The sequence below is a fragment of the Benincasa hispida genome, chromosome 7 (assembly GCF_009727055.1).
Source record: "Benincasa hispida cultivar B227 chromosome 7, ASM972705v1, whole genome shotgun sequence".
In the NCBI taxonomy this organism is placed as follows: domain Eukaryota; kingdom Viridiplantae; phylum Streptophyta; class Magnoliopsida; order Cucurbitales; family Cucurbitaceae; genus Benincasa; species Benincasa hispida.
This window is the reverse complement of record NC_052355.1, coordinates 44,536,014-44,556,025: the sequence shown is the minus strand read 5'-3', so window position 1 is coordinate 44,556,025 and position 20,012 is coordinate 44,536,014. Positions and strand designations below refer to the sequence as shown.

The window sequence follows — 20,012 nt, the reverse complement described above, 5'->3', positions numbered from 1 at the left end:
GTTCGTTGGGTTCGTGTTCGTTGGTTGTACCGGTCGTTGCGTTCGAGTGTTGTTCTTGAATGTGTGGAGACTGATCGAGGGATTCTTGAATAATGTTTCTTCAAAGGTATGCATACTCTATCCCTTTATACTCTTGTTAGCATGTTATAATTTCGTGTTGTGCATAACCTGTTAGTTTCCGTTTTAAAATTGTGATTGTTTATGTTCAACTCAAATGGAATTTGGAACGATCCTTCCGCTACTCATGGAAATCCTCATGTTTGATTTTCCTTAGATGCTACCTACTCTCAGCCCCTTCACAAGCAAACCTAGGGTTATTAAACTTAGGTTGTGGAGGGGAATTCCTACCACTAGAGCTGACAATATTCTTTCCCTTTTTAGCCCTAGGACCTATAAGAAATTTTCTAAGGAAAAGCTTACAAAATTAGGGATTAATCCTAATGGAATCCAAATAAACTCTTATAGCAGATTTTTCAACAAAGAAGATCATACCACTACTCTATTTTGGAACCTGCAAACAGAAAAATCCCAAGCATTTTATTTCTAACTATACAAAATTCAACAAAATCACCACAACACCATTTCATTCAAGCAAAACATCCATCCATCAAGCAAAACTCAACTATAATTAAGATAATCATTAAAGAATTCAAACAAGAAGAATGCATTACCTTAAATTGAGTTAAAGACCTTGCTTGAGAAGAAAAGGAAAAACCCTAGAAATGGTTTTTTTGGGTGAGAAATCAATAATTTCAAGGTGGAAATCCTTGAAAGGTGAAAGAAATGATGAGTTTTGGAAGAAAAATGTTTGGACTTTGAGTTTGGGGATAAGAATCCATGAGGGGTGGATGAAATTTTTTTAGAGAAGATAGGTTTGGAGAAAAAGAAATCGTGTTTGGGATCCTTCGAATTGCAGAAACTGCGTTTAAATCACACTTCTATCTCGCAGCGTTGAGACGAAGCTTATACAGCGTTGCGACGCTGTACCCTAAAATATATTATTATTATTATTATTATTATTATTTAAAGAAATTAGATTAGGACAAACCTAGCTTTATTAGGAACAAAAATTAAAAATCAAATCTAAATTAAGACAAATTTTAAAAATGAATCCTAAAAATAAAAGAATGTTTTATTTTTGACACTTGGATACCTCTAGGAAGGACAAAATTTTAACATCAATTGCTTGACGTGACCCGTCTTTTTCGCTTTTCAAGGTACGTAAAAATTTTCATACTTTTTTGGTCCTCTCTTAGATGAATCTATATAGCTTAGAAGGGTTATAAGAGAACTCACCTTTTGATGAGAACCAGACAGGGCGAATTTGGGTTTTTAAAACTTTGGCAAAAAAGAGAAAAGGAAATAATCGAAAGACTCAAGTGACTCAAAAGAGTCGAAAGAAAGAAAAGACTCAACAATAGACTCTGACTTGTAAGGATAATATGAGCAGTAATAAAAAAAATATATGAGATGCCAAACGGAAGAAAGAACAAGGTTTGACTACCTCAAACTCAATTACCCAAGACTCCTTAATATGAGGCTTAAACTTGTATTCTACCTTACCGACTTGTTTTTGGTACGGTGAGGAGTAAATACCATCTCTGTCATTCGATCGAGAGAATTTCTCAAACATATCGATCTCGGTGCAATAGACAACGAAAGGCTCTGAATGACTTTCCAATGTAACCCTAGATGTGCAAGTTGAGGAATAGACTCTACCTCCACGAGCATGGGGGTTTAAATCCCTATGTGAGACTCAATAGGTTCCTGCACACACTGGAAAGAAGAATTAGAAAGTTCACACATAATAAAGTTCAAAGTCTTACCTTGATCTATATTTCGAGGAACTAGTTGCTCAGCATTTTGGTTTATGCAAGCAACTTCACTGCAAGGTTCGGTATTACTAAAAGATTCACGATCCCAAGACTCTTCTAGTCTCCTTACTGATTCAGTAATTTGAGCAATGAGGTTACTCAAGTTACTAAATTCAGTTTTAACTTCAGTTGCAAAATTGAAGCTATCTTGTTGGAAATTAGGGGATTCTTGCTGACTGAGGGAGGATTCCTGCACAATCTTACATGAATATTAGAAAGCTCCTTAACTACCTAAATTAGAGGAAGAGGCATGTATCAGCATTAATTTTTGGCTAGATATCTCCCGAGAAGGATAATGTTCATGTAAAAGACCATGTGAAACCTGTGTTTGCCTAATAGCCAAATCTTGAAAAAGAGAGGTTAGTTGAAAAACTTGACTTTTAAGTTCATTTATTTCTCTTACCTCTTGTTCTTCCTTACATTGAACTGCTTGTCTCGAAAGAAAAGCATAAAAGATATTCATATCCAGCATATTAAAACACGTGACTCAAAGAAAGAAAAATCTTTTTGGTGTTTTTAAAGTTTACTAGTCAAATTTAGCTAAGAATGAGATTTAAAATGGCTTAGCCTTCCTCGATAACAATGTCATTGTGTTCGAAAGCTAAATAGATGTCGTTAATTCTACCTAACCCGAAACAAACAAAATTTATAAAGCTCGAACAACAACTAAAACTAACTTGTAGTTAAAGTGGAAGTAAGAGGTCGATCCTCAGAGAAGACTCAATTCTAATTTTTTCTTAAACTAACTTTGACTATGAAAGCGATAAAACGGGGGGTTTTGATGAAACTAGAAACATACTAATAATCAAGAGACAAAGGATAAATGTAAAAAAGTATAGATCAATCTTTCTCCTAATTCAAGTTAGACATTCAATGCAATTCCTATCATCGAATTCTACAAATTAAATTCACAATCGAATCATGCTCGCAACTACTTACTTAACTCGATCAAGCTAGCCTCTACAAAGGAGGACAACTAACAATAACCTAGTCAAGAAAGCGTTCTAAATATTGATTAAGATTGGATAGACCTAACCCTAATCAACCTACATGTTTCTACCTCTATTGGATTCGATATCGATCATATAAAAGAGAAAACACGCTCATTAAGTTCTAGGATTCAATTGCACCAATTAATTGTCAAGATAGCTTACTCAATTAACCGAATTTTCTCCAAATCTAGTAATTAATGCATACTAGGAGTAGACATCAAACACACAATTACTATTGCCTCTTATAGATCTTGGTTAGACTTTCTATCGACTACATTGAAAGCAACACATTCAATCATGATTTTGAAAAAACCAAGCATCTAGGCTATACATGTTCAAGATATATATCATTCAACATGCTTCAAGAACTAAAAAAAAATAGATTCAAGAATGCTCAATTTAGATTGCAAATGATAAAGAAAAAGAGAATCTCAAAAGAATTACAAGAACCCTTGAAACTAAAAACAAGATTCAATAACTATTTCACAAACTCATAGACAAATTTATGAAGAATTGCAAAAATGTTGCTTATAATCCAAAAAGGAAATCAAAATATAACCTAAATGGGAAACAAAATTACCAAAAAGACGAAATGATACAGAGAGAAATTTCAGCCTCCATGAAAATTGTGCTTCCTTTTTTGAAAAAATGAAAGAAAAAGTATTTATATTCATAAAGTAGCGTCGCGACGCTGAGGCTGGCGTTGCAACGCTAAATCGTAAAAAAGCCAAGAAGCGTTGAGCTTGAGTCGTGATGCTGCGCTGACACTCGGTCGGTAAGGCGTGTGCGCGCGAACAGTCCTATCAAACTCTGGAGCGTTGCAACGCTGCCCTGTTTGGCAGTAGATGGATGCTTTTTGTCTTCAAGCATTTCTCGACACTTCTGGGAGGGTTATGATGCTGGGTGTAATGGCATTTTGGTAATTACTTCGATTCTCTACAACTTTGTTGACTTCTTGGTCATTTTTTTATCCTTTTTAGCCTAATTTCTCTGAATGACTTCTAATCGCTCTAAGGACTATTATACCTACAAAATGAGCATTAAAAGCAAACAAACAACAAAGTTTGAAGGAATTAACGTAGAAAATATATCTCCCTTAAAGACCTATCAACCGCCACATCGGGAGATAATTTTGCTATCGAGTTGGAGCCAGGCACAACTCTTATCTCGAAAGCTCATGGCTTCAACAGAATTGAAAGAGCTTAAGGTTCAGCTGTAAGAGTTGTTGGACAAGGGTTTCATCTATCCTAGTGTGCCACTGTGGGGTGCACATGTACTTTTTGTGAAAGAGAAAGATAGATCTTTACGTCTTTGCATTAACTACAAGAAGTTGAATAAGGTGACTATAAAAAATAAGTATCCACTCCCCCCGATTGATGACTTGTTTGACCAACTACAGGGAGCTATAGTGTTTTCCAAGATTGATCTTTGGTCAGGTTATCATCAATTGAGGATAAGAGATAGTGATATACCCAAGAGAGCTTTCCGTTCGAGTTGGGCATTATGAGTTCATTATGATGTCGTTCAGTTTGTTGAATGCTCCTACAATATTTATGGACCTGATGAATAGGGGTTCAAGAAATTCCTTGATACTTTTGTGATAGTTTTCATAGATGATATTTTGGTTTATTCAAGGACAAAGACAGAACACAAGGAGCATTTACATAAGGTTTTGGAGACTTTGAGGGCGAATAAGTTATATGTTAATTTTTCCAAATGCGAGTTTTAATTGAGGCAAGTGTCCTTTCTAGGACATGTGATGTCAAAGGAAAAAGTATTTATTGACCTCGCAAAGATTGAGGCAGTTACGGGTTGGCCTCGTCCCTCCACAGTTAGTGAGGTGCGTAGTTTCTTGGGGTTGGCGGGCTACTACCGTCGTTTTGTGAAGGATTTTTCTTGCATAGCTACTTCTCTAACTTAACTAGAAAATGAGCTTCCTTTGTTTGGAATGAGGCTTGTGAAGACAGTTTTCAAGATCTCAAGCAGAAATTGGTTACTGCTTCAATTCTTACCGTACCGGATGGAACGAGTGATTTCATTATTTACAATGACGCCTCCAAGAAAGAATTGGGGTGCGTGTTGTTGCCTCTCGTCATTTGTGGGTAAGGTAGTTGCTTATGCCTCTCTTCAGTGAAAGAACCATAAATGGAACTATCCCACAAATGATCTAGAATTGGCAACAATGATTTTTGTCTTAAAGATCTAGAGGCATTATTTATATGGAGAGAAGATACAGATTTTCACCGACCACAAGAGCTTCAAATACTTCTTCACTAAGAAAGAGTTAAACATGATACAGCATAGGTTGTTAGAGTTGGTGAAGGATTATGATTGTGAAATTCTGTACCACCCAGGAAAGGCAAATGTAGTGGCAGGTGCTCTAAGTAGGAAGGTAGATCATTCAGCAGCCCTGATTACTAAACAGACTCACCTATGCAAGGACCTTGGACAAGCTGAGATTGTGATGGTAGTAGGGGAAGTCACTGCACAGTTGGTGCAGTTGTCGGTACAACCAACCTTGAGGCAAAGAAGTATTCTCATCTAGTTGAAAAAGTTCACAAGGTGGAGTCAGGAAAGGGTGTTGAGTTCTCAGTATCCACAGATAATGGTCTTCTTTTTCATGGGTGCTTATGTGTACCAGTGGATAGTGACCTTAAGAATGAGTTATTGTTAGAAGCTCACAGTTCCCCATTCTTGATACATCCCGACAGTACCAAGATGTATCAGTACTTAAAGTGTTGTTACTGGTGGAATGACATGAAAAGGGAGATAACAGAGTTTTTCAGTAAGTGTTTAGTTTGTCAGCAAGTGAACGCCCCGAGACAGAAGCCAGGAAGCTTGTTGCAACCTTTGAGCGTACCATAATGGAAGTGGGAGAGTGTGTCTATGGACTTCATTGTGGGGTTGCCATGTACAACGGAGGGTTTTACAGTGATTTGGATTGTAGTAGACAGACTCACTAAGCTAGCACATTTCCTTCCAAGGAAGTCTACTTTTTCAGTGAGTAAGTTGGCACAGATATACATGAAAGAGGTAGTGAGGTTTCATGGAGTACCTGTGTCCATTTTGTCAGACAGAGACCCTCGCTTCACATCTAGTTTTTGGAAGAGTCTTCAGTCAGCTTTGGATACTGTTGGAATATAAAGACAGCATGCACAACGGAAACAAATATCGATAACGTTCTAATTACATTAAAAATAAGTATAAACATGCAAAAAAGGTTAAAAAAATACAACCTTTGTAGAATCCACCGTAATCTTCCTCTCTGTGCTCGATCGACACCACCAACAAAAAGTTTTCGCTATTCTCTAGTTGAAGAACACGGTTGTGGCACTGTTTTGTTGGTGAAATCTAGGGAATTTCACTCTAGTAAAAAGGAGAGTAAAGGAGATTTTGTATAAGAGGTAGTTTCAATATTCAAGGAAGCATTAGTTTTTATACATTTGAGAAACAAAACTATTTAAAGACATAATATATGAAAAATCCCATCTTGCATGTTTTCCACCTCAAACTCCACTAGCATGAAATCTCTAGGTATCAAACTTTAGAAGAGCTACTTCAAAAACCACTTAGTTAGTGGGAAAATCCAACAATTGGATTTTTTTACTTAACTAATTTTTTTAATATAAATAAATCAATTTTTTATGAAATATATTTTCATAATTTAGAAATTATTAAAACAAATTTAATATCATATATTAAATTGCCTTTGACACCTAACTTTGATTCATCACATTAATCAACTTTAAAAAACACTTTCACGCTAATATTAAAAAAAAAAACTCTAAAAAATAATTAATTGATTAATTAATTAATTAATTGTAAATTATATCTCATATAAAATATAATTTTTCCTAAAGCTTGAATTTGAACATTTCAAGTTCTTGCTTCACCTAGTTCTTCAATTTTTGTCCGTAGTGAGCTAGCAAGGAGACCCGATGGACCTACAAATCATGGGCTCCAACAATTCGAGGCTAATTGGTCAAACTCTTTACCTAGTCAGTCAGCATCTTTTCTCCTTAAGTACCACCGTCTCTCTAATAAACAGGAGTTCATAGACAACTCAGAATTCAGGACAAGTTATCTAGGTCATCAAGAAGTGAAATTAATCAGCGTTAACAGTAAACGGTGTTAATACGTAACAGTGATTATTTCGTGGTCAGTCTTACACAATCTCATCATGTAGAACACTCCCACTCACATTTCTCTACATGAACGAACTAATCACATCGTATATGACAGTTTACAATATATGTAACAATCATAAAGCGGGTCATATTCAATAGTACTATAGATTATTTAGGCTATTATACTCGAACTTGATCCAGTTTATGTCACCACATAAAGTCCAAGTATTCATAACAATAGCCAAAGGTTCATAGTTTATTGGATTTAGACTTTATAAGTGCAATTCACATATTCAACAACAATTTTATTGAATAAACGTCAATAACATCTTTATTGATAATAAAATAAAATGAAAAACTGCGAGTTTTAGAACATACAATCCAACAGGTAGTCGATTGGATTTTAGTACAACCTTTTACCCACAGACGGATGGTCAGACAGAGCATTTAAACCAGACATTGGAGGATACGTTGCGCGCTTGTGCGTTTGAGTTTTTAGGGAGTTGGGACTCTCACCTGCATTTGATGGAGTTTGTATATAATAATAGTTATCAGGCTACCATTGGCATGTCATCATTTGAGGCCCTTTATGGGAAGAGTTGCAGGTCGTTTGTATGCTAGGATGAGATTGGTGAACGAAAGTTGCTAGGACCTGAGCTAGTACAAATCACAAATGAGGCAATATAGAAGATTAAAGCACGTATGAAAATAGCTCAGAGCAGACAAAAAGGTTATGTTGATGTTAGGTGTAAAGACTTAGAGTTTAAAGATGACAACAAAGTATTCTTGAAGATGGCTCCCATGAAAGGTGTTCTAAGGTTTGGAAGAAAGGGGAAGCTAGCATGGTTTATTGGGCCTTTCGAGATCTTGGAGCGAACTGGCCCCGTAGCATATCGGTTAGCAATGCCACCATCTTTCTTCGCGGTTCATAATGTTTTTAATGTCTCCATGTTAAGAAAGTATGTAGTAGATCAGTCTCATGTAGTAGGTTATGAGCCATCACAGTCGAATGAGAACTTAATTTATGAGGAGAGGCCTACTCGAATTCTCACCAGAGAGGTGAAGACTTTATGCAACATGGATATAGCACTTGTGAAGGTTTTATGATAAAATCACCAGTTCGATGAGGCTACATGAGAGTGAGAGGAGGAGATGAGATCCCAGTACCCCAAGTTTTTTCAGGAAGGAACTTTTGAGGATGAAAGTTCTTTGAGGAGGGAAGAGTGTGACATTCCAAATTTGTTCGTAATTTAAATTCAGTATTTTGTAGTAATTGAGAATATTTTGATATTTAGAGGTTAAATTGAATTATTGTAAAAGGATGATTCAAGTTATATATTTACTCCAAGAAGAATTTTGGAGTTTAAATTTGATTAAAGGAAAATTTGGAATTTATGTCAAACTGTTTCAATAAGGATTTGGATTTTTGGATTTTTGAGAAGGAAAAAGGAAAGAGTTTAAGTCCCTTAACTTTTTGAAGGTTCGGGATCGTCAGGGAGCCCCTAATAGACTTGACTTCACTGAACCGTCATCCGCATCAGCGAGTGGTGTGACGACGACCAACTTGATTGCTTACCAATTCGGCAAAGACCCGCGTGCTGTGCCTTGAGATGGCCGTCTCCTGTCCCCCTGCCTTCGGCTCTCGGTCTTGAGGGACACTTCGTTTCGTGACCCGAACACGATTGGTGAAAAAAAAAAGTTATGTAAAATTTTTTAATAATAAAGGAGCAATACCAATCCTCTTGAGAAAACAAGAAATTGGTCCAATATTTGTTCTCGAAAGTCTTCGTTTCCGTGTCAATGCCTCCTTCCTTGCCGCCAACGGAGAGTAAGCTTCCGCCTTGACAGGGCGGTGCTCTGACCCTCAGCTTACCCTAGCCCCGGGCCTTTTGCTCGCACGCTGTGTTAGGTTAAGAGTAGGTGCGTTAGATTGTTAGATCAAAACTACAAACTGAATCAGCTATAAATATGTGATTTAGGGTTAAGGTTTATTTATAAGTTTGAAGGAAAAAGAAAAGAGAAATTAGGACAGAAAGAAAGAAAGAAAAAAAGGGAAATTAAAAGTTTTTTTCTTCTTTCTGGTTTTCACGCTTGCACACAAGACCCCAACCCCCTTTTCGTTTTTTTCTTTCTCTTCTTCAAGCGTCAAAAACCCTAATCGCCGACCCACTCGCACAGTCGCCTCCGACCTTCGTCGTCCGTCGACATTGTTATGGAGGCCCAATGACCCAGATCGCCTCCTCCGTTCAGCATTCGCGAGGCTCACCGCCGCCACTAAGTGTCATAGTCACCACCGCGTCCCAAATAAACACCGCCACTGGTTTATATATTGTATGTGATGCAATATTAAAACTATAGGTTATAAATATAATATGATATGTTAGTTTTCATATTTATTTATATTTATTAATTATTTGATAATTAAATTTCTTTTTCTCTATAACCACACTTAGTGGGTAGTTATACGGTTTTATGGTAAATTTAGGATAAAATAAAATTGGATTTCAAAATCTCACGCGACTAACATTATTAGTAATCGAGTAAGAAAGTCTTACTATACGATCACTTGAGAGCCTACACGATCGAGTACATTGTCTATGTGATAGACTTCATCTTCTACATGAATGTGTTTTCCTTTACTCGATTGTCTTCCTCTTTCACTCTAACCAAAATAAGCTAGAGCCCATCACTCCTAGATTCTCACACTGAGAATACCAAGGTAATCTTGTGGTAGTGTCTGGTTTATTTGAGGATCGAGTTATTATCTGTTGCTGATCAAGGGAGATCGAGTTGCTCGTTGTGTTGGTGAACGATCGAGGGATTATCTAGAAGAAGGGTTCTTCAAAGGTATAATCACTCTTATCTTTAGTTTTTACTTTCAAAGCATGTTGTAATTTAGTTTATAATGCATATCTGTTCTGTATGATTGTAAACGCATGCGTTCACTCACAATGGGATTTGGACGATCCATTCTGCTCAAAGGTCCTCTATAATTAGAGTTTCTACAATTGGTATCAGAGCCATGTTCTAATTTCCAAATTCCATTGCTGTATTAAATTTCGTTTACAGTTTTGGTGGGTTTTAACATTCTGTAATGCGTTTAAGTGTTAAGTATTTTGTGTATTTTGTTGATGGATGTTTCAGGATAATTGTCTCTATTTAATGCTTTCATTTACTTTTACAAAAGTTAATTTGTAAGGACCTTTGCGTTTTTGGGCATAATAACTTACAATCGATTTTGTATTCATTTAAGTTTTTGAGTCGTTTGTGAAGAAGCTTTAGACGGAAAGAGTTGTTGTTCGCTTCGATGGGGAAGACGAAACAATGGTCGCATCGTGTAGTTGAAGCTAGACGATCGTTTAGATTTGGCTATGTGTTCGTGTAGAATTGTTCTACTCGATCATGTAGTATTTGCTAAACGATCGCATAGCTAATGCCACGCGATCGTGCTGCGTTGGCTACATGATTGTGTAGACGCTCGGGGGTAAACAACTGCATAGTATCTGATACTCGATGCAAGGCATGTGCGCTAAATGATCGTGTAGGCTATCATGCTCATTGCATAGTCAATAGATTGCATGGTATACGATACTCAGCGCTTGCTACTCGATCATGTAGACTATCATGCTCATCGCATAGTCGTTAGCTGCACGATCGCATGGCATGCGTTACTCGAAGCACGTTGCATGATTGCAAGGACCTTCATGCTCATCACATAGTCCTAAGCCATGCGATCATTTCTAAATGATCGTTTACACTCGACGTGCGTTACTCAACTATCAAAGGATTTGCTACATGACCAAGTGACGAGGCTTCAAAGCGAGCGGTCCAAGACCCGGTTTACCTGTTTAAACCGGTTGACTCGAATCTTTTGTAATAGTTTAGCTTTTATTTTTGGTTTTGAGACAAGTTATCTCGATCCATCAACTTTTATTAAATGTGCATATGATGTATATTTATATTATATGCCATAATGTATGTCATATAGTTTTAAAACCCACCATAGGTTATGTATTTTTTTTTCATGCATCATCTTTATATTATAAGTGTTATAATATAGTAGTTTGCATGATTAAATTACGTAAAGCATGCTCATGCATCATATAATATAAAAGTTATAATATATGCATGCATTAAAGCATATCCATGCATCATTTATATTATAAATGTTATAATATAAGGTTATACGTTAGCATGGAATATTTGCTTAGTTCATTACTTATCATATAAAAGTTATATATTAGTAATGAATAAAAATTGCATGAAGCATGACACTTACGTTTATTTATAAAAGTTATAAATACCTTGTGAATGTCTAGCTTAGTAATGTGGATGATTTTAATTGTTTCATTCTTTATAAGAGTTATCATTAATGAAATTAGAATTAAAATCAATAATAAAGAGTTTCCTGTAAACCTTAGGTTTTAATCATATTTTAAAAGAGTTTAAAAATTTGATTGAGATAGAACTAAGATCACGTTTCAAATAAGATTAGAAACTTAAGTTTAATATTTTAATTCAGTTTAGTAGGATTAAATTAACTAATAAAAGATTAAATATGTAACAAATGTATCTACAAGGGACCTTTTGGCTAAGGCTGGCTCTGGCTAGGTTGGGATACTTAAGTCGATGGAAACGTCACACCTCTACCTCGGAACCTACCTGGAAAGGTAAATTAGATAGATTTATTACATGTATGTGAATTTGATAACAGCCTGTTAAAGTGTTTAATAAGACTTGAATCAAACTTATTTAATCATAAAAAACAAGTGTTGTTTTTTAGCAAATTAAACAAATCACTTAGTTAAAATCAGTAGCCGAATTTTCTAAGTTAATGAATCCCTAGGTAGAACATTCAGTGGGAGGTAATTGGGGTATATGATACTTCACTTTACCTCTACACGTTTCTCCCTAAAAAGTTCACACCGTAAGATTTATCCTCGGCCTCGAGGCACCTTGGGAGTGTCCCTCTACGGATGGCATTTGGGTAGGTCAATACCAAGGTGAATGGAGAGAATGTTCATAGTAAGTGGGAGCGGGACATGTGACAACATATCCCTCGATTTCTCTCATTAAGTTGGATAATTTAGTGCATTGCCTCGAGGAACCCTAGGAGTGTCCCCCTAAAGGATGGTTGTTTTGCACAACTCTTTATCTAATCTCCAACAATGGATAGGGTTGCTTTAGTCTCTTGTCCTAATCTGTTTTTTCCTACGGTTGGCTCATTAGGGCGGGTCTCTAGGGCCTAAAATGAGGGGTTACACTTATATAGAATTGTTAAGGATGTTAACAAATTCTGGACCGAACAATAGTGACTGTTAGAATTAGTTACAAGGAGTTGTTTCTGTCTAATGGTTGAAATTGTCTCATTCCAGTGAAGGGGCCCTTGATAACCCTACGGTGACTTTTGTCTTGCCTCACTGGAGCATCATTACAAAATAGCTGTCACTTAGGGTACAATAGAACTATTTTGCTAAAACTTAATTGGTGTTAAGAGTGGTTTAATGCAAGTAGACTTATTGAGTTTGTTCTTTTTTCAGCAATTTTAAATTATGGCTACCGCTACTCTTGCATTACTAGCTGCCGATAAACTGACTGGCGAGAATTACGCTAGTTGGAAGAATACGATTAATACGATTTTGATCATCGATGACTTAAGGTTTGTCCTTATGGAGGAGTGTTCTCCTATTCCACCTCCTAACACTGCTCAAAACGTTCGAGACGCGACGAGCGCTGGACACGGACGAACAAAAAGGCTCGAACGTATATCTTCGCTAACCTTAACGACATTTTGGCAAAGAAGCATGAGCCTATGATCACTGCACATGAGATCATGAAGTTCCTGAGGGAAATGTTCGGACATCCATCCACGCAGCTTAGGCACGACGCTTTGAAGTACATCTTCAACTCAAGGATGAAGGAGGGAACATCTGTTCGGGAACATATTTTCAAAATGATGGTCCACTTCAACGTGGCGGATATGAATGGGTCGAGTATCGATGAGGCCAGCCAGGTTAGCATAATTTTGGAGTCGTTACCAGAAAGATTCCTTCATTTCATAAGCAACATTGTTTTGAACAGGGTTGATTACAACCCTACAACTCTACTCAATGAGTTGCAGACTTTCCAATCTTTGCTGAAAAGCAAGAAAAAAAAAGAGGTAAGGAAAATGTTGCTTAATCATCCAAAAAGTTCCATAAAGATTCGACCTCAGGAACTAAGTCTGCATCTTCTTCTTCCGGCACTAGCAAGTGGAAGAAGAAGAAGGGTCGTAAGAGGAAGGCACCTGCTAACCCACAACCTGCTGCTTCGCGGGGTAGGCAACTAGTGTGGGTTGACAAGGGAAAATGTTTCCACTGTAACTAAGATGGACATTGGAAGTAGAACTGCCCACGCTATTTGGTTGAGAAGAAGAAGGCCAAACAAGGTAAATACAATTTACTAGTTTTGGGAACTTGTTTAGTGGAGAATGATGATTCTACCTGGACTATTGACTCTAGGGCCACTAACCATGTTGTTCTTCATTTCAGGGAATTAGTTCCTGGAAACAACTTGGTGCTGGTGAGATGACGATGCGAGTTGGAACTAGACATGTCATCTCAGTTGTGGTAGTGGGAGGTCTCCAATTAACTTTACATAATAGGTTTATCATTCTGAATGATGTTTATGTAGTTCTCGAGTTAAAGAGGAACTTAATTTCTGTAAAGTATTTGCTCGAATGTAATTATACACTAAATTTTCTATAAATAAAGTGTTTATTTTGAAAAATGGTGTTGATATATGTTCGGCTCAACTGAAAAATAATTTGTATGTGCTAAGGTCGTTAGCAAAAAATTCCCTCCATAATATAGAGATGTTTAAAACTATCGTAACTCAAAACAAACGACTTAAAGTTTCCCCTAAAGAAAATGCCCAACTTTGGCACCTACGTTTAGGGCACATTAATCTCAATAGGATTGGGAAGTTGGTGAAGAATAGATTTCTAAGTGAGTTAGAAGAAAATTCTTTACCTATGTGGGAGTCATGCCTTGAAGGCTTTAAAACTACCGTAACTCAAAACAAACGACTTAAAGTTTCCCCTAAAGAAAATGCTCAACTTTAGTACCTACGTTTAGGGCACATTAATCTCAATAGGATTAAGAGGTTGGTGAAGAATAGACTTCTAAGCGAGTTAGAAGAAAATTCTTTACCTATGTGTGAGTCATGTCTTAAAGGCAAAATGACTAAAAGGCCTTTTACTGGAAAAGGTTATAGGGCCAAAGAGCCTCTGGAGCTAGTATAGTCAGACCTTTGTGGTCCAATGAATGTGCATACTAGGGGAGGCTATGAATACTTCATCACTTTTACTGATGATTATTCGAGGTATGTGTACGTTTATTTAACGCAACACAAGTCTGAGCCTTTTGAAAAGTTTAAAGAGTTCAAGGCTGAAGTTGAAAATTCATTAAGTAAAATGATTGAAACGCTTCGATCTGATCAAGGTGGAGAGTTTTTGGATTCTGAGTTCCAGAACTATAAGATAGAACATGGGATAGTTTCCCAACTCTCAGCACCCGGTACATCTCAGCAGAATGGTGTATCAGAAAGCAAAAATCGAACCCTGTTAGACATGGTTCGATCGATGATGAGTTACGCTTTCTTACCTGACTCATTTTGAGGTAGAGACTGCAGCTTATATCCTGAGTTGTGTTCCCTCCAAGAGTGTTACTAGAACACCTTTGGAATTGTGGAATGGTCGTAAAGCTTGTTTACATCATTTTCACATCTAGGTTGCCCAGCACATGTACTTGAGGCTAATCCTAAGAAACTGGAACCACATTCGAGTATATGTTTATTTGTAGGCTACCTCAAAGGGGCACGAAGGGGTTATTTTTATGATCCTAAAGAAAATAAAGTGTTTGTATCGACAAATGCTACTTTTCTTGAGGAGGATTATATAAGGGAGCACAGACCTAGAAGCAAAATCGTGTTTAATGAATCTTCAACAAGAGTTGTTGAAGAGCCTACTATCCTCAATAAGAGTTGTTAACGTAGGTTCATCTAGTAGGTCAAATCCACCTTAAAGTGTTGAGGAACCTCGACGTAGTGGAAGGGTTGCGAACCCACCTATTCACTATATGGGTTTAACTGAAATCCTGGCTATAGTTGCTAGTGGCATGGTTGAAGGATCTATTGTCTTACAAGAAGGAAATGGATTGATGTTAATAGAGATGAATGAGTCAAAGCCATGGATCTTCGAAATGGAGTCTATGTACTTCAATTCAGTTTCGGATCTTGTAGAATCAACTGATGGGGTTAAATATAGGTTGTAAAATGGATCTACGAGAGGAACGGGTAGAGTTGACAAAGAAACCTGCGGGTCGGGGCCCTGAGTCGGGGAATCCCCGGTTTGACTGAAGATGGGTCAATCTGGGAAAAAATTGGATCCCCATCCAGGGATGGATGGTATCCTCGACCCCAACCCCCAATCCCGATTTATTATTTATATATTTATATATATATATATTGATACAATTTCATTTCTACCCAAACCCAAAAGCTAAAAATAAAACTCCCAATTAATAATTCTTCCCAAAGCCCATAATTTAAACTCTAAGCCCAAGCCCAAGTCCAATCCCAATCTTTAATTTTTAAACCTAAAAATAAAAACCCTAAATTAAAATTTCAATCTTCTTCTTCCTTCCAATCTCACCCTCACTGCCGGCTGCCCACTGGCCACCCCACCACTGCCAATTTCAATCTTCTTCTTCGAATCGTCCTTCCTCTCTCACCCTTACTGGCCACTGTCATCTCACCCAGTCACGTTGTCCGCTGGTCGTCTCACCCAGTCACATTCTCTCACCCTCACAAACAGGCGGCCTGTCCCTTACTGCCATGCGTGCCGACTGCCATGCGACAAATAAGCTTCACCCAGTCCGGCAGTCCCCTCATTGCCGTGTGACGTGCGTGTCTCAGCCTCACAACACTCACCCAGTCCAGTAGTCCCCTCAGGCCCTCACTGTCGTGCCTCACTCACCCAGTCACGCGGCCATTCACTGTCGTGTCGTGCCTCACTCACCCAACCAGTCATGCTTTCCGTTACAAGCTTACAGCTACTGTCTCATGCTCACAGTCACCCTCACTCTTGCTGACTGCCTCACAGTCACCGTGTACACGTCCGTTGAAGCTGGAATTTTCGTTCAGTGTAAGTTACTTAACTACCTTAATAACCTTAGCATTTTTTAGTATTTAGCTCACCATGTTAATAAACTCACAACCATTATCTCACCATGTTTGAGTATTTAGCTCACCATGTTAATAACCTTCAAATTTGAATGCTCAAAATTTAAATCAAATAATGAATTCTTGTTAAGCTTGGCATTTTTTGGTTCGCTGTCACATAATAATATTAAGGAGCTTGGCTTTCAATTTGAGTGTTCAATGTTCAAATCGTCTAAAATACTTGTTTTTTTTTGTTAAGCTTGGCTTTTTTGTATCATTTGAGGGTTTGGTTCACTATAGTTTGAAATTAGAATACTCGAAGGCCAAATTATCCAATGGATTCTTGTGGAAAACTTTGAAGATGTTAAGTTTAGCCTAGTTTTATAAATTTTTAATTTTATTGGTTGTGTAAAATGTAGCTTAGCTGATTATGTAAAATGTAGCTTAGTTGGTTATTGTTTGTTACATTGTTTAAATGATAAAATTAGATAAATTTTATAATTTAAAAAGTTAGAATTATGTTTTCAAATATAGATAGATTTTATAATTTAATTTCGCTTTCTTTTGTATAACTTGGTAGGTTCCAAAAAACAATGTCTTCTATAAATAAAGATTCTCCAAAGTCTTATTTCAAGTCCAATGCCAAGTCCAAGCCCAAATTTAACTCCATGCTCCTCAAATGACGATAATTTGAATGTTCATGATTGTGTTAATCTTGGTGAGGAGGACATTGAGAAGGGGTTATTAAAAAAGAGATTGACATCCGTTGTTTAGAACCATTTTAAGAAGCAAAAAATAAATGGAATAGACAAGGCTGTTTGTAACTATTGCAAACGAAAATTAGGGGGTGATAATAAAATGGACAAACATTTTCATGACCATATTAAGATATGCCCCTATAAAGGACAAAAAGACATACGTCAATCCCTATTGAATCCTAACATAGAGAAGAACAATGCATTAGGGTTATATAACTTCGATAAGGAAGCTGCAAAAAAAGCATTAACTAGGATGATAATCAAACATGAATATCCTCTCTCGATAGTTGAGCATGACGGTTTTAGGGAATTTTGTAATGTTATCCAACCATTATTTAAGATGGTATCAAGAAACACAATAAAGAAGGAGATCTTGAAAATTTACGAGATTTAGAAGTTGAAAATTATGACACTGTTGAATAAGATCAGTGGAAAAATTACCCTTACAACGGACATGTGGACTTCCAACCACCAAACAAAAGGTTATATGGATGTCAGTGTGCATTTTGTTGATGACAGTTAGGTTTTGCGTAATAAAATAATCAGGTTTATATATGTCCCTTCTCCACACACTTCTGAGATGCTTCATGAAGAAATAATGGAATGTCTGTTAGATTCGAATATTGATCGAAAGTTGTCATCTATAATTGTAGATAATTGTAGTACAAATGACTTAATGGTTAATATGTTTGTTGATAGTCTGTCTGGTAACTTAATCTTGGATGGGAGTTTCTTTCATATGTGATGTTGTGCTCATATTTTGAATTTAATTGTGAAGGATGGGTTAGTAGTTATAGGAGATGGGATTGAAAAAGTTCGTAGTAGTGTAGGGTTTTAGGTGCATACACAAAAAAAGAAGGAGAAATTTGAGGAAACTATCCGTCAGTTGAATGTTTATAATGGTAGGATGTTGAGTCTTGATTATGTTAGCCATTGCATTAAAGTACAAGGCTATTTTTTATCGATTAAAACAACGTGAACTATAGTACAAATGTTTGCCTTTAGATCAAGATTGGGTTTTAGCTAAAGAGATATGTGAGAAACTGAAATATTTTCTGGATTTTTGAGTGGACGAATTCTAGCTTTCAAGAGATAAGAGACATAACTGTAAATATGATTTCAAAGTTTGATAAGTATTGGAAGAAAATTCATGGGGTAATGGCCATAGCTGTAGTTTTAGATCCTCGTTACAAATTGAAATTGATTGAGTTTTACTTCCCTAGAATTTATGGAGATACCTTTTTCCTTGAGGTGGAAAGGATTAAAAAATTTGTTCATATTTGGAAAAAGAATATCAATTGAAGCATGAAAGTGAAGGTGACAATTCTCGCTCTAAAAAATTGGATGGAACATCAAATATTGCAGAATTTGATGATTTTAATCTATGAAGCACAGACACAGATACGGCTACACAATACGGATACGATCGGATACAGCGATTCGTCAATTTCTAAAAAACTAAGATACGGATACGTCTAAGGATGCGTCATTTTTTAAATATTCTTTTAATAAATATATTTCTAAAAAACGAGGATACTGATACATTGAAGATACATTTTTTTTCTTTAAAAAAATCTATGATATAGATAAATTTAGCATACAAGTCAATAACAATAGCACAAAATAAAATACAAACATTGAAATACAATACAAAAAAAAAACATCTATGACGTTGAAGTACAATAATTAATAAAATGCAATAGAAAAGTGACTCATATTGCAAAGAAGAAGAAGAAGAAGATTAGAGAGAGAAGTATGAAGATAAATGAAGAACTTATTATGGAAGATATCTAAATGGTTTGTATTTTGGTGGAATTTGTGGGGATTCAAATGTGAATATGAAGAGTAGATGATTCTAGTTTAGGGTTTGGTCCATTATTATTATTTTTTCTTTTAGTTTTGGATTCAAGTAGTAAGCTTTTTAAATAAGTTGTCTAATTTTAGATTGGGAAAGATTAGATGAGTTACTTGTCTTTTTTCTTAAAAAAAATATGCATAGAAATAGATACGTTAAATCGCGTGTCAGATGCGTATCTGGAAAGTATCTGAAAGTATAGATACGTCAAATCACGTGTCAGATACGTATCTGAAAATTATCTGAAAGTATCGGTATCTGATACATGTCTGATACTGATTCTTTGCCTCACATGAAGTATCTGTGCTTTATAGATTTTAATGATTATGACTTATTTGTATCAAATTCCAATAAGATGAATTAGAAGAAACAGTTTGATGCAAATTTGGATGAACCTATCTTACTCCGTTCATCTGATTTTGACATTTTGAGCTGGTGGAAATTGAATGGGGTTAAGTATCCCATTTTACAAGAGATTGCTAGAGACATATTAGCCATTCCCTTATCTAGTGTTGCATCAGAGTCTGCTTTTAGTACCTGCAGACGGATTGTAAGCCCAAAAAATTTTGCCTAGAGAAGTTATGCCTTATTTGCAAAATGGAAGACCTGTTGATATGGTTTTCAATATCGTAATAAGCTTCATCCGAAGACAATAGAGGTGTTGATGTGCGCTCAAAATTGGATTGCAACTGAAGTTTTGACAGGTATGTTAGTTTGGTTATGTTGTCTTACCTATCTTCAACATTTAATATATTAATAATTTTTTTTTTTTTTTTGTATTATAAATATGTGATGTGACAACATAAGGTACTAGCACGGGAAAGAAATGGTTAAACATTTAACATCTGTTTTGGAAGATGCAGATGACTCTAATGAAGATGAAGTGATGACTGAGGTTGTTCAATGATTAACATTACTTTTTTATGAAAAAATTTAAAACTTGTTGTCTAGTTATTTTTTTGTAACATTATTTGTTAATTATATTTTAAGTATAGGAATAATGCTCACAAGTTCACAACTAAGGATGGGACGATCACGATGTCAAGAAAGGGGAAATTTTTGAAGAGATAACATCGATCAAGAGCAATTTATGATCATGGTTGTTGTATTTGTAATTGTATAAGACATGATTTTAATTGACTTCCAGCACTTGAACTTTATTTAATAAGTTGTAAACTTATTTAATGGATTTGTAAACTTCTAAA

General features: G+C 36.1%; 1 protein-coding gene and 1 long non-coding RNA gene across 3 annotated transcripts; both read left to right on the top strand.

Annotated features, from left to right (window-relative positions):
- The first annotated feature begins 7,695 nt into the window (after positions 1-7,695).
- LOC120081105 lies at positions 7,696-8,100 on the top strand. The gene has a single exon (XM_039035779.1). It carries the CDS (start codon positions 7,696-7,698, stop codon positions 8,098-8,100), a length of 405 nt encoding a protein of 134 aa, XP_038891707.1.
- A 7,560-nt stretch (positions 8,101-15,660) lies between these two features.
- On the top strand, positions 15,661-20,012 carry LOC120080764. 2 transcript variants are annotated; one of them, XR_005482643.1, is made up of 4 exons: positions 15,661-16,177; positions 19,342-19,511; positions 19,615-19,702; positions 19,803-20,012. It is a non-coding gene; the product is annotated as an uncharacterized LOC120080764 (long non-coding RNA). The 2 variants fall into 2 exon arrangements; XR_005482642.1 differs by lacking the exon at positions 15,661-16,177 and having other exon boundaries at positions 18,629-19,511.